The sequence below is a fragment of the Abramis brama genome (assembly GCF_963993115.1).
Source record: "Abramis brama genome assembly, chromosome: 7".
In the NCBI taxonomy this organism is placed as follows: domain Eukaryota; kingdom Metazoa; phylum Chordata; class Actinopteri; order Cypriniformes; family Leuciscidae; genus Abramis; species Abramis brama.
Window position 1 is genome coordinate 10,073,698 of NC_139969.1, and position 15,623 is coordinate 10,089,320.

Sequence of the window (15,623 nt, forward strand, 5' to 3'; positions counted from 1 at the left end):
ATAGATCACAGGCTCCTCTGGTATATACGAGTTCGGTGTCACTGTATAAACTCACATTTCAAATTTATACAACTACAAATTCTCTTCCCATACTATTTATTGGTATGTTTTTGCTTTAAAATTATTCTTCTAAAATCTTTTTGCAGACTGGTAGGTGGTTTATGGAATTAAAAAACATGAAATCAGACTTTATGAACATGTTAAGCAGATAAAGTACAAGAATTCTACAGTGTCCTACCTTTCTTCCATTTCCAATCTGTAGTGATGAAAACACATGATGTGAAATCGGAAGTAAAGTGATGTGAAATACACTTGTGGAAAGTGTAGTGTTTTTCCTATATATTAGGTCATAGAGATGAAGTGGTATTCCACCACTATTAACAGATAGAATGACTTATAATTAAATAATTTAACTGTAATAATGTAATTATAACTGAAGTGCCTAAAAATAGATTTGGGATTACCAGTTAACAAAATCATGTAATTGGTCTAAATGGAAGCTAAACAATTAAGGATGAAGCCTACATGAGAAAAAATATTCCACATGAGGAACAGGACCTCTGAAAAAATGAGCAAGCAGAAAAGAGGGGGACAAGCATAACATAACGCAACATTTTTTTTTGTTGCGCCTTTCGACAGATTATTCACATGCACCTCACATGAAAGTTTATCATCAATAAGCAAACCTAAGTATTGTACGAAGCAACCTATCTTATTGGCTTGTTGTTAATCATTCATGATTGATGAGTGGTTGCCTAAAAATCATTTCCTCTGTTTTACATTATTTACAAGAGTTAAAAGTAGAGCTCAAATCAAGAAAGAACAACCTGGCTTAAGCCTTATAGGATCCTCTAGAATCCAGATGTTTTAAAGCATGATGGACCACAGTAAGGATAGCATCATCAGTGCTCCTATTGATTTGGTAGACAAACTGATAAGGATCAAGATGGTCCTAACTATGATCCTCTCCAAACACTTCATCACAATGCAGGTTAAGGCGACTGGGCAATAGTCGTTATACTCTTGAGGACTAGGTCTTTTTTGAATCGGTATAATAATTGATTTTTTCCAAATATCTGGAATAATATGTAAATCATTAGACCTCTGAAAAATGTCCATGCAGGGGCATTGGTTTCAAAATAAAAGCAGAAAGTAGACTTTTCAACAAGACCCAAAACATGCAAGGAATGGCTCCAAAGAAAAGAAAGTGGATTGCCAAGTCAAAGTCCAGGGACCTGATTTATAAGCGTACACAATTTTCCACACACATATCGGGATTTATAAAAAATAACCTAGGCATATATAGCCTATGTTCGCACCGTACGGACTCTAGACCGTGCATACTGACACTTTTACTAGAGTGGGCAAAGTAATGAAGTAAACAGATTGATTTAAACTAGCTGTTTTACATCTGATATACACATTTAGATTAAATATGCCCTGAAATTTTCACTGAAATTTCATTAAATCATTATCGCAAAGTTATATTTTAATAATTTATTCATATTTTTATATGAATTTAAATATAAATATTTGTAGTAGATACGCTGCTTTTGAACACCTTTTCTGTGGAATGCTGTTTTAATGTTTTAACTACAGCGAGGATTGCTTAGCGCATGATAATTCCGCTTTGAATTGTGTTCTAAATAGCAGAACTGGTGTTCAAAAATATATATTTTCACGTGAATAATGATCAATAGGCCTAATGCGCACTTACTCCGTCTAAGCAGATGGCTTGGAAATATAGACAGTATAATTACAGACACTGAAGGACTCGCTCGCTGATCAAACGGTCCATTTTGAATAAGTCTGATGAAAGTATAGGCTTTAAAAACTCTGCTGCATGCAAGTGCTGTTGGTGTCAGGCACAGATAGATAGTGCCTAGCATAATGATAACCAGTTTCGGGTCTTCCCAATATTATAAAAAATACTATTGTATTTGAAGGATAGAATTTGAAGAAAACGGTAAGATATAGACCTATATGTTTTATTTTCAAAATGTTTTGTCAGTGACGCGCTGAGTTAGACAATTATTTAGGCTACACTTCCAATCAGTTTCCATTAAAAATATCTTAAACCATCCTAAAATGTGTGTTTACCTTATAGGCAAAATTGCATAAATCTGATTTGCTGAAAGCGTTTTGCTTTTAGTATGAAATATACTGCAGGTTTTATACATAAGGCCCCAGATATCAATCCAACTGAACTGCTGTGGGAGGACTTTCAGGTGGGCCATACATTTAAGAAACTCTACAATATCACAGTTAAAAAGATTCTGTATGAAAGAATGGGCCAAAAAATGTCTCCAAGCTGATTTAAGAGACTGTCAGACAACTTTATAAAATGTCAAAGGGAGAAATACAAGTAGAAGTGTACTTTTTTCAACAGAAGACAAATTTAATATGTTGATTAAAAGATTTCAGATTTTTATAGTTATTTGTTAAATTATATCACTTTTTCCATCAGTACTGTCCAAATAAATTTCCAGTATCGATACGCCCACATTTGTGACAGTTGTCGTTTCAAAACACAGAGATACACACAAAACACTGGTAAAAAATGAAGACACCTTATGGCCTCAGTGTATTATCGTGTCATTTCACCAAACATACGACATAAAATCCCTTTTTACTTACATCAGAGAGGTCCATGAGTGACGCCGATCTGGATTCCCCACCTTGAAAACAATTAAATGTCAGATGGACTAAGGATGAATTATAAAGCAGTATGAAAACAGTCTAATATGGATTTAGCAGAAAGTCTGAAATGAGCTTAAAGGAATATTTCACCCAGAAATAAAAATTCTGTCATTTACTCTATTATGAAATATATCTATACTGATATGATTTAATATATCTATTATGGTCAATTATCTTTCTGAAACAGAAGCACATGCTTTCTTCTATGGGATATTATCATATTTACATGAATTGTCTTACAGTTGTGTAAGGTAAATAGTCCATACCCTCTTAAACTTACCCTCTAAGATTGGTCTCCTATAGTAATTTTCCTTCAAGGGCTCATCATCTGAATCTGACCACAGCGTGATATTTTCTGAGAAAAAGGATTTAAGACACGCACACAGGTCAGCTGGACTGAGAACAGCAGTGAAAAGTGTCAAGCTACAGCATATTCAGCTTTTGAGTTCAATCAGTAGGATATCAAGCGTCATTGTGGGGGCTATAAATGAATTAAGTTTTTTTAACCTAAAACAGTTACTCTTAACCCTCAGGTTGTGTTCAAAACCCTATAACACTTGTGATGTTCCCGGTCAAAAATGACCAGCCTATAAAAAATTGCTTATAAATCACTTGTTATGCTATATTATCACCCAATATTGGATTCAATCTTTTTGCCAACTTGTTTTCTTTCAATTAGGACTAGTTTTGTATTTCTATTTGCATCTGATTAATCGTAGGCCTCATTTATCTGAGTAGGCATCTCATTTTTTGAGTAAAAAAAACATTATTTATGAATAATTTTGAATATATTGAAATATATTAAATATTAAATAACATGAAAAATATTTGCACTGTTGACACACTAGTCTACTTTAATGTTTTACCAGGAAGTTTGTTTTGAAAAACTTTTATTTTGTACAAAATGCCACAAAGTTATTCTTGTGGTCTTCCTGGTCAAAAATGGACGGCCATTGAATGTAAATGGGAGAGACTGAAAATAAGAGAAACATTTAGTTTTCAGGAGCATGATCATTATGTTCATGATGTTCATGTACACATATGTGCATGTGCATGTGTGCTTGCAAACATCGAGCCCTTGGACCTGTGCATGTGTGGATACATGCATACACATGCTACCCAAACACACACACACACACACACACACACACACACACACACACACACACACACACACAGCCTGGGAAAACCCAGACAAACTTTCGGCAAATTTAGATTTGCTCTATAACTCAGTTACTACTGAGAATGGTCTGGTTTTAACCAGGCTAACACACACACACACACACACACACACACATACACACACACACACACACACACACACACACACACACACACGTTAAAACACACAAACTATTTTGAGTATTACACACATTCTTTTTCACACTTGAAATAGCAATGATTGACATTGATAGCCGTAGCATTGTTCGTTCCTGAATAAAGCAGCCTTTTTCACTGAAATAGTTGAATAGTCTGCTGACTGACTTTCTCACTCATAACAGTCCTCATTTCATGCATTTAATCAAGTCTTTTGGAACAAACATTATTATCACAGTGTCACATCAATCATCCAGTTATTTTAGGGTAAATACTACATTGGTAAATAAAGCTAGAATCATTCTGTTGGATGTACACTACTGTTCAAATGTATCTTCTGCTCACCAAGCCTGCATTGATTTGATCCAAAAAACAGTAAAAACAGTAATATTATGAAAATATTATTACAATTTAAAATAATAATACAATAAAATATAATTTATTTTTGTGATTAAAGCTGAATTTTCAGCATCATTACTCCAGTCTTCATCACATGATCCTTCAGAAATCATTCTAATATGATGATTTGATGCTCAACTAACATTTATGATCATTATCAATGTTGAAAACAGTTGTGTAGGCCTACAAAAAATTTTTTTTTATTTATCTATTTTTTTTTTTTACTTTGATGAATAGATAGTTCAAAAGAAGTGGAATAATGTCAGGTACAATCCCAGATAGCAAGGTAACATTGATACAATGCTGAGTTTTCATCCAAAATATTATCTTGGTTGAGACTGACTTTCAGTGTTTAAAGTACGTTGGATTAGCATGGAAATTTTGATGAAAGCCGACAGCACACACGGGTGGATAAATGCCTATGTTGTTTGAAAACACACACTGATTGGAATTTTAGTTTTCCATGTGCACTCAGTAGTCTTATTAATGCTTAACTAAAGCTGTTTTTATTTTAGTGGTTTTCTCTTTGTAATGGTCCAGATGACGCACTTCCATTTGTTTACTTTCACTGTAGCCTATGTGGTCAATGAGTTGAACAAACACCACCTAAAATGAGTGTCCACAATAAGATTAAAAAATGTGTCTATTTTTATTGACAGGAGAAGGTATATTCCGATGTTTACTGTGTGCAGAATTTTCCAAACTTATGGGAACATGAAGTTTTAATCCAACCCAAGCCGATCTGAGAAAGCAGCGGCTGTTAAAATACGCCTTTATTTCACCATAGGGTGTCAGTGTTCGTATAAACTAGTGACTGCGACGCTGAAGTGTATGAGAACAGATGAATAACATCAGTACAAACCATGCAAGGGCGTAGATTTGGTTTGAACATTGGGGGGGTTGAAGTTTGGGTATGCCTCCTGATATTGTGATCATGGTATAAATATTGGGGGGGTTGTAATGCATAGATTCAAATATTGGGGGGGAGATAACCCCCCTAACCCCCCCCACAAACTACGCCCCTGAAACCATGGACATTTATTTATTTGGATTAAATATTTTAATCATTCTGTGTAATTTTTCAATGTCAATCTTTTCACTATTTACATGTTAATGCCCAAAATGCTATAATATTCAAAGTAGTTGACTGTCAATCTCCTCTACGCTGTGTACGTTATTGATTAAATAGCCTAGCCTACAGTGTTGGGAGTAACGCGTTACAAAAGTAATTAATTACTGTAATGCATTGCTTTTTGCTGTAACGCGGTAATGTAAGGCATTACAGGGGGAAAAAAAGTAATATTTTACTCGGTACAAATGTCAGTAACGCGCGTTACAAGCATTGTTAGTTAACCTGGAATAAAGTGGTAGTTTTTTTTTCTTCATACAAATTCGCCAAAATCCCCGCGAGATCAGCGGAGGAGAAACGTCCGCGCAAAATGTTTCACTTCCTGTACGTTAATCAGACAGAGCCGAGATGAGTGAGCCTGCAGCGGATAGTACATTCTCAACAGCGAGAGAGGGAGTTTCCTGCTTACCAGTCGCAGTGGTCCAGCGCCGTTTCCATGGCAACTCTGCGCCGCGGCCGCTCCAGTGTTTGAAACATAGACTGTAAAAAAATATGGACGTAGTGTCCGTGACGTCACCCGTAGGTTTCTGAAGAGCATTTTTGAAGCCTAAAGTGGGCGGAGCCGGCCGTCGCCATCTTGGCCTTGCGTCACTCCCGGATAACAGAAAATAGACAAACAGGCGGGGCGTGAGTGGAGCTGAGGAGCCTGGCTATCTGAAATCACCTAGCTCGACGTGATCGAGTTAGCTGATGATGTAAAGCCAATTAAACGTTCCTATTTTTGCCCTTCGAAATATTATAATAGTTAAAAGACATGGCTACAAGTGAGACTGTGTATTACTTCGAGAGTGTTTGTGTATGACAGTGATTTATGTGCATACATGTCCGTCACTCTTTCGTGGTCCGTCAGCGCGGCATCGCTCAAGTTCGTAGAGAGCTTATTCAGTCCATTTTAAATTCTGATGTTGGCCGTCTCTCAAATGGGTTATGGTTTAACCGTTAAACCATAGATATATTGCCTTTGAAGTGCAAGTAAATGCGCTAGAAAATCCGCGCTCATTCATATGCATTTATTGCACGGACGGAGAAAGCGCCGACGCCTGCATGATTTCATCTGACGGTAACTTACATAAGCATATTATAATCCATCTGTTCCATGGGAGCAGAACGAACGAGCATTTATTGATGTTTTAAATTTGAAAACCCCAAAAAGCAACGAAATTGTCAGACATCCATTAGTGCATGTTCAGAGGAAAACAACTGAAATACAGCGCTGGTTGTTCTCTCGAACGATAACGACGGAATCCAAAGACGTGGGCTTTGTAACGTTACCCAAGTATTAAATTGTATGAAATAATAATCCCGAAAAAAAGCACAAACACTGCAGAGATGGCAAGTTCAGCAGCTAACATTGCTGAGGTGAAGTGACGGCTAGTAACAGCAGACAAACGGCTAGCACTGACAGTGGCAATCCATCTGTCACTCAAGTGGCTTGGCCACACCCTTAAATTTAAATATTAATCAACTAAACGGACGAGTTATAAAATAATTCACCCCCCTCACAGTTGTTATGAAGGGCAAAATTAGCTGTATAGACCAAATCCACATACAGACACCAGGCTTTAAACACGTTTTTTTCTGCTGTAAAATTTGGCATTTTAACATGGGGGAGATACAGATTTGACTCACTTCTGACAACAGCCTCAAGCGGCCAGTCAACGAATTGCAGTTTAACTCACTTCCGTGTTGGTTTCAAGAGAGAGACGGGGAGGTTGCCGCTTGGTTTGAAACATAGACTGTAAAAAAATAGGTTTGAAAGCGACATGAATGTTCAAAGTTCACGCGCACGGCCATTGATTAAACCACGTCAAAATCATGCAGCATTTACAAACATCTAGAATTAGAACATTACTTAAATAAAAATCTCATTAATATTAAATTATACATTTAAAACTGATTTTGGAGATCTATGACTCGTTCATAGACCAAATGGCCTATGCCCACACTACTGCAGTGCAGTCACTCACAATAATAATAAAAATAAAATAAAAAATATTTGGCTTAGTTATTATTCATTAGTTATTTTTATTTTTGCTAAAGTTTAAGCCTAAAGTTTACCCCGGGCTTAAAGTAAAAAGATGTCTGTACCATGCGTCCATGCAAAGTACCATGGTAATATTTGAGGTACCATGGTTAAATCTGAGGTAGTATGTACCATGGTAATATGTACGGCAGAATGTACCATGGTTATATCTGAGGTACTAGGGCATGTACCATGGTAAATCTGAGGTACCATACTATGTACCATAGTAACATACTGTACAGTATAGTACTTCAGATATTATCATGGTACCATGATAATATCTGAAGTACTATAAAGTATGTACCATGGTTATATCTGAGGTACTATGGTATGTACCATGGTAGGTACCATGGTAAATCTGAGGTACCATACTATGTACCATAGTAACATCTACAGTACCATGCAATGTACCATGGTACCATGATATTATCTGAAGTACTATATAGTATGTACCATGGTTAGATGTAAGGTACCATGGTACTACCATGGTACTACTATGGTATACCATGGTATGTACTATAGTACATCATGGTAAAATTTCTTATACATTTAGATTGCCAAATCCATATTTGCAGTTATTTTGGTGAGAGTAACTTAAAAGTAATGCAATAGTAGTGTAATGCCTTACATTTTAAATACAGTAATATTGTAATGTAACGAATTACTTTGAAATGACAGTAACAAGTAATAAATAACGCATTACAGTTTCGAAGTAACTTGCACAACACTGCTAGCCTATTTAACATCATTACAGGCACCTCGCGAGCATTCATTCATTCAGCTATTTTAAAAGACTGGAATAAACACCCGCGCACACAAGCAATCCTTTTAATAGTCAATTTCATTTAAAAATGTAAACCCAACAGGTATGAAATGTCAGAAAGTGAAAAAAAACACTGTTAATGAGAAGACCAGCATATAGGACTGCTGCAGCTTAGTGGATAAATATATTTAGCCCATTTATTATTCAGAATGCACAGTTGGAAAGAAAATATGTTTATAGGAACATTTCAGCAGGCTCAAGATAATTAATACAGAAATCATTATTCATTGTTTTAATCAGTTGGCAGCCATAAAACATAGTGATAATCTGCATTGTAGGTGCGCTGAACACTCTAACCGGAAACTCCTGACATGTACTAACTAGAACGCGTAAGTAGTTGTGCAAGTAGTCCATATGACAACATTTTAGGTTTTTTTGTGTTTTAAAAGGAACAATGCACATGTTGTTTTCAATGTTTCAACAAAAGTGATTTAAAATCAACATGGCAGTGTAATATTTCTTATTTTTACGTTAAAATTTCAGCATTAACTGAGGGTGCAAACATGATGTTGAACTAACATCACATTGTAACATTGATTCAACAACATTACCAGTGATTCTTTTTGCTAATTTTAACATTTATTCAATGGTAGTGTTGAATCAACATCACATTATGATATATATATATATATTGCACATTCAGAATGATTTGCTTTGATTTCTAATGACATTATATTAAATACTAAATAAAATGCATTTGTTTTTTTAATACTTTCTCTGTCTTGCAAGAAAAATAAACTACTAAGGATTGTTTATTGCACCAAAAGTAATTTGAGAGGAACTTTAAATATATGTACATTTCAAGTCACATGATGTTTGTTAACATATAGACCACAAGCAGTGTTGGGCAAGTTACTTCGAAACTGTAATGCGTTATTTATTACTTGTTACTGTCATTTCAAAGTAATTTGTTACATTACAATATTACTGTATTTAAAATGTAAGGCATTACACTACTATTGCATTACTTTTAAGTTACTCTCACCAAAATAACTGCAAATATGGATTTGGCAATCTAAATGTATAAGAAATTTTACCATGATGTACTATAGTACATACCATGGTATACCATAGTAGTACCATGGTAGTACCATGGTACCTTACATCTAACCATGGTACATACTATATAGTACTTCAGATAATATCATGGTACCATGGTACATTGCATGGTACTGTAGATGTTACTATGGTACATAGTATGGTACCTCAGATTTACCATGGTACCTACCATGGTACATACCATAGTACCTCAGATATAACCATGGTACATACTTTATAGTACTTCAGATATTATCATGGTACCATGATAATATCTGAAGTACTATACTGTACAGTATGTTACTATGGTACATAGTATGGTACCTCAGATTTACCATGGTACATGCCCTAGTACCTCAGATATAACCATGGTACATTCTGCCGTACATATTACCATGGTACATACTACCTCAGATTTAACCATGGTACCTCAAATATTACCATGGTACTTTGCATGGACGCATGGTACAGACATCTTTTTACTTTAAGCCCGGGGTAAACTTTAGGCTTAAACTTTAGCAAAAATAAAAATAACTAATGAATAATAACTAAGCCAAATATTTTTTATTTTATTTTTATTATTATTGTGAGTGACTGCACTGCAGTAGTGTGGGCATAGGCCATTTGGTCTATGAACGAGTCATAGATCTCCAAAATCAGTTTTAAATGTATAATTTAATATTAATGAGATTTTTATTTAAGTAATGTTCTAATTCTAGATGTTTGTAAATGCTGCATGATTTTGACGTGGTTTAATCAATGGCCGTGCGCGTGAACTTTGAACATTCATGTCGCTTTCAAACACTGGAGCGGCCGCGGCGCAGAGTTGCCATGGAAACGGCGCTGGACCACTGCGACTGGTAAGCAGGAAACTCCCTCTCTCGCTGTTGAGAATGTACTATCCGCTGCAGGCTCACTCATCTCGGCTCTGTCTGATTAACGTACAGGAAGTGAAACATTTTGCGCGGACGTTTCTCCTCCGCTGATCTCGCGGTGATTTTGGCGAATTTGTATGAAGAAAAAAAAACTACCACTTTATTCCAGGTTAACTAACAATGCTTGTAACGCGCGTTACTGACATTTGTACCGAGTAAAATATTACTTTTTTCCCCCCTGTAATGCCTTACATTACCGCGTTACAGCAAAAAGCAATGCATTACAGTAATTAATTACTTTTGTAACGCGTTACTCCCAACCAGGGGCGGACTGGCCATCTGTGTGATCTGGAGAATCACAGAACGGCCGGTACTCCAGGACGGCCGGCGGGCCGGCCCACCACCCGCCACGCACGCAGTCATCACCTGTTTTTCCCCCCACTAATCTGTTTCACACTCCAGTACTGTAGGTGGCAGCAATGCACCTTTAAGTTGGATGCCAGCTGCACTGGTCGTGGCCGCCAAGTAAGGAGAAGCAAAGACGTTAGATAGAAGCATAGAAACAAACAAACAATATGCATAACGCGGCCGCGGGTAAAAAACGGAAAGAAAAGGGTGAGGCCAACATGCCACCAGTGATGATGAGGGACAGAAAGATGAGCTGGTTCCACAGGCAGATCCAGGGCAAGTAAGTATGGAACATGAGAGGAGAAAGAGAGTTACTTGGTAGGGATGATGTTAGGAAGTGATATTCAGGTTGCTACATTTTTAATGATTACAGTAGTTAAAACAGCTAAACTTCAACATTTTAGCTGTAAAATGCCACATGCAGTAGCTAATATTAAGAAATATGTTGTGCTTTTACGTTTAAAAATGTTGGTAAAAATGTTGGTAACGTTACAGTTAATGCTTACAAACTTTGAAGATTTTGAATACAGAAGTTACATTTGTAATGGTGTATATTTTCATTTAGATGTGGTATTATTATTTGTGCAGTAAGATTAATTACTGCATAAATTAATTAAGATTATTAAGTAATAAATTCATTTTAAGACAGCATGGAATAGATTGTATAATATTTTTTAAATCCATTCCATCATTTGTTTATTCAGGTTGAGCTTAGATCAAGTCCATTTATATGTGAGTATTCAAGTTAATCTAGAATAATGTGATTTTAACACAACATCTAGTCAACATCAGTGCTATTGCTATAATTTGGATGGTATAGTATCATGAGCCACAATTAAAGTCTTGTGACACTCATGCCAGGCGTTATTGTTGTTGTTGTTGTTGTTGTTGTCGAGTTTCCGCGCGCCGATTGCTTTGGGCCGGGCCTAGTCAAAGTCCAGGGCCGTTTTTTAGTCCCAGTCCGTCCCTGCTCCCAACACTGACCACAAGACATAATAATAACTGAATTTACACAAAAGATCCAGATCAAAAGTTTACATATGCATGATTCTTAACAGTGTGTGTTGTTACCTGGATGATCAAAAGCTGCAAACATTCACTGATGCTCAAGGCAACACAACCCATTAGAGCCAGTGGGTGTAAACCTTTTAACAGGATGACTGGAAATTGTTCTTATTTTATTTAAAGAACTTGTTTTTTTTAGCACTGCCCTGCAACAAGAAAGCACAATTTACCCCCCAATCATCCTGTAAAATGTTTACACCCCCTGAATTTGAATACATTGTGTTTTCTTCTGGAGCATCAGTAAATGTTTTCATCATTTTTAATAGTTGTATACGAGTCCCTCGGTTGTCATCAATGTGAAAAGATGGATCTCAAAAATCTTACAGTCACTGTTGGAAAAAGGGGTTAAATATGCAGAAGATGCTGGAAACCCAAAGAATGTGCTGGACCTGGAGGATGTTTCTGAAGAACAGAACTGCTCAGGACAAACATGGGACTTATCATAAAAACAGTCATAGATCATCTATATGACACCATACCGAGAATCAATTAAGTGTATGCAAACTTTTGAACTGCTTCATTTGTGTAAATTCAGATATTATAATATCTTGTGGACTATACAGGGTTCCTGCAGGTTTCAGTAAGTCAAATTTAAGACCTTTTAAGACATTTTAAGACCAAAAAGATTGAAATTTAAGACCTACACGGCGCATAACTAAAAAAAATTAAATTAAAAAAATTCTGAAAAAAATATTTTTATTTCAATGAATTCAGTAATTGAAAAAGCATTAATTTAATTTACAGACAAAGCAATCACATTAGTAACCTTCCACACCCAACAACATGCCAAATGCCCAAAAACTTAGGCCTAAAATGAAAATAGGCTAAAACAAACTTGCCATCTAATAGAATATATTTCATCTCATATTTATTTACATTACGAAGCAGCATATTAATAGCCTAATAGAGATTGAACAGGCTCAGAGATTATTTTAGAAAATTGTAGTTTGCATATTATACTCTAAAAACACATAATTATAGCTTATTTTAGTTGATCATAACTAGAGATGAAATGGCATGAACATTTATTTTCATGATTATTATGAAATCAATTTACCGAGTTTGTTGAAACCCCGCAAATAACAAATAAAATTATCAATATGCAAGTTTTGTTTACATAAACATCAAAATACTATTAAAAATGATGGCCAGATTTTAAAGGAGTGTCTTGCAACATGTTACTAATATGTACAAGTTCAAATAAAGTTTTTACAAAAATGGTTTTATAAAAAGATAAACCTCACATATTTCAGCCTTTAAATATTTTTTTATAAAAAGAATGAGTCAAAAAAGATTAATTACTGACATTTACAATGCACATCCGCTTATCTAATATTATTAATAACATTTGGTCTGATTTTCCTGTGGCGTCTGTCGTTGCTAAGCAACCATACAACGCACTCTCCACAGCAACAAGGAAGATGTTGTCCATCTGGCTGCGGGTGGAAAAAAATTGCGCGTTGCTTCAATAGCGCTTGCCGCATGCCCACATTTTAATAAACTTGAGCACGCAAAAAGACGCGGTATGTGAACTGCCTGTTGGCGAGCGACCTCATATCAAGCCCCGGGCTACTTGTAGCACGCGAGCGAGCTCCGCTTTGTAGGCTAATGGGCCTTTCACACAGGACGCGGTATGCGCGGCGCTTGCCGCTGGGTTCAGCGTTGCCCGTCAGATACAGCGCGATTTGCACTTCGCTATAATAATGAACTCAGCTCTTTTAGAATATAACATTATTCAAACATTAAACCTGAAACTAATATATATATATATATATATATATATATATATATATATATATATATATATATATATGTATGTATATCGTACAGCTCAGGAAATTCCGACACACACAGTACTAGCAGAGAATAGGTGTGTTCGACATCGGCTGCGGCTGGATGCACCCGATCGGTGAGAGTAGCCGCGTGCAGGCGGGGAGGAGCTGCAAACGGAGACGTGAAGTCGGACACTTTCTGGTTCCCGTAGTGACTGCTCACGTGGTATTTGCATACTTTACCACAGCTGAAGTGAAATAAATGCAATATTTGACAAATAATACACAGATTTTTCAGATACATTTTTATTCAATACTTTATGTAGGCTACTTCATACAGCGTCTGTTTGAACAAGAATAAAGTTCAACATAAGCTGTTATAAATGAAGTGGAGTCTACGTTTTTTAATCTGTTTTATTTGATAAACATGACACAATATAACATGACAACGACATGAAAAGAGTGTTTACTGTTATAATAAACTAATTTGAGAGCTTTAGAAGAACTAAAGGTGTTCGAATAAACACGAAACACACGTGATCGTTGTCATGCAGTGAATCCGGCCAATCGTGGAACAGCTGTGTCGTCATCCGCCCTCGTGCAGCCCAATGCAGCCGCTCTTGAGAAGCTGCGCTGGCTGAGTTCTCCGGCTACTCTCGAATTGCCCTCGCGGTACTTTGATGGCATACGTCACAGTCACGTGGCGTCGGCGCTGCATCAAGTCGGACAAAATTTCTAACCGGCATGCACTGCTTCAAGTCAGCCGCCGATCGTTCTGCGCAGAGCTGCATGAAGTCGAACAAGCCTAATGTCTAATAGGAAGAGAATTGGCACTCTCTGGTTACTTCCGGTTTCTGGACTGGCTGCAGTAACAAGTCTCTGTCCATGCGGGGGCGCTCGCAGGCGAGTGCAGAATGAATGGAGGTCAATGGCGCTATACCCCTCAAAATCCACTTTTCTCAGGATATAATTTTTTGTCTAGTAATTTGAATGTTGTATTCGAAAGGAGATGCAAAGAAATTACACATTGCTGGGTGTTAGATTTTTTAGTCACTTATTTGCTTTAAAAAGTCTTTTAAAGTGTCAATGACGTCATACACATCGTACGACCAGAGATACTGCTTTACGGCAATCCTTCAGTCACTTTGGTGCTTTCGCGCTCTGCACTTTCTTTTCTCTCGAGGCATGGACAACACAGCTGACACAGGTAAACACACGTGCTAGAAGAGTTTTTGTTGTTTGTTTCTGGTCCCGCTTCGGATGCCACGATGCCATCAAGCGGTATCTCTGGTCGTAATCAGTCCTTCACTGACCAATCAGCGTTCATTAGCAGAATGCTAGCGTGTTATGGGCAACAACAACTCAACCTGTAAGAAATCGAAAGGACATAAGTACTCTTTCATTCAATTTTCGACCTATAACCCATGTTGAACTTGCAAAACCTACAATAAAATCTGAGATTTCTCAACGGCAATCGGGTGAAAAAGAGACAAATTTAGCCGTATAGCCCCATACGCTGATTTCACGCAGCCGTTATTTTGAAATCGAAAGCGAGGCTCCGGTGGGAAGAAAACCGGAAGTGTGGCCTTTAATCATAGGAGAGTCGTGAATGCGATGGAGTATTGTTGTGTTTAATGATGTTGTGTCAATTCTAAAACTGTACATACATTTCTTTCATACTTTAGACTATATACAGTGAAATTCATTTATAAATAAAATATTTTTTTATATAATTCAGAAAGTAAAAAAAGAAGCAGGAATGAACTACATATCCTATATTGGATATTAACATCCAATAGTGTAAATCGCGGCAGCAGCTTCAGATTGGTAGTCCAAAGGCATTGTTGTTTATCTTTACTTCCGGGGGTTTTCCCACCGGAGCCTCACTTTCGATTTCAAAATGGCGGCTGCGTGAAATCAGCAGGCGGGAAGGAAGTCGACCGGAAGTTGAAGTCAGCCGGGTGCCGACATCTTGTAGCAGAACTTCACTTGCGTTAGCATCCCATTGACTCCCATTCATTTTGGCGTCGCTCGCGGGCAATCGGTGGGACGTGGAGGCAAAATGACAATATAA

General features: G+C 36.8%; 1 protein-coding gene across 1 annotated transcript in view; it reads right to left on the reverse strand.

Moving 5' to 3' along the window:
- Positions 1-15,623, reverse strand: part of LOC311086010 (uncharacterized protein) — a 75,958-nt gene that overhangs the window by 20,597 nt on the left and 39,738 nt on the right. Inside the window, exons 6-8 of the mRNA XM_084118635.1 lie at positions 2,981-3,055; positions 2,638-2,678; positions 239-256 (exon numbers count right to left, since the gene is read on the reverse strand). Coding sequence (XP_083974761.1) covers positions 239-256; positions 2,638-2,678; positions 2,981-3,055 — 134 coding nt within the window. The remainder of the gene's footprint in view (positions 1-238; positions 257-2,637; positions 2,679-2,980; positions 3,056-15,623) is intronic.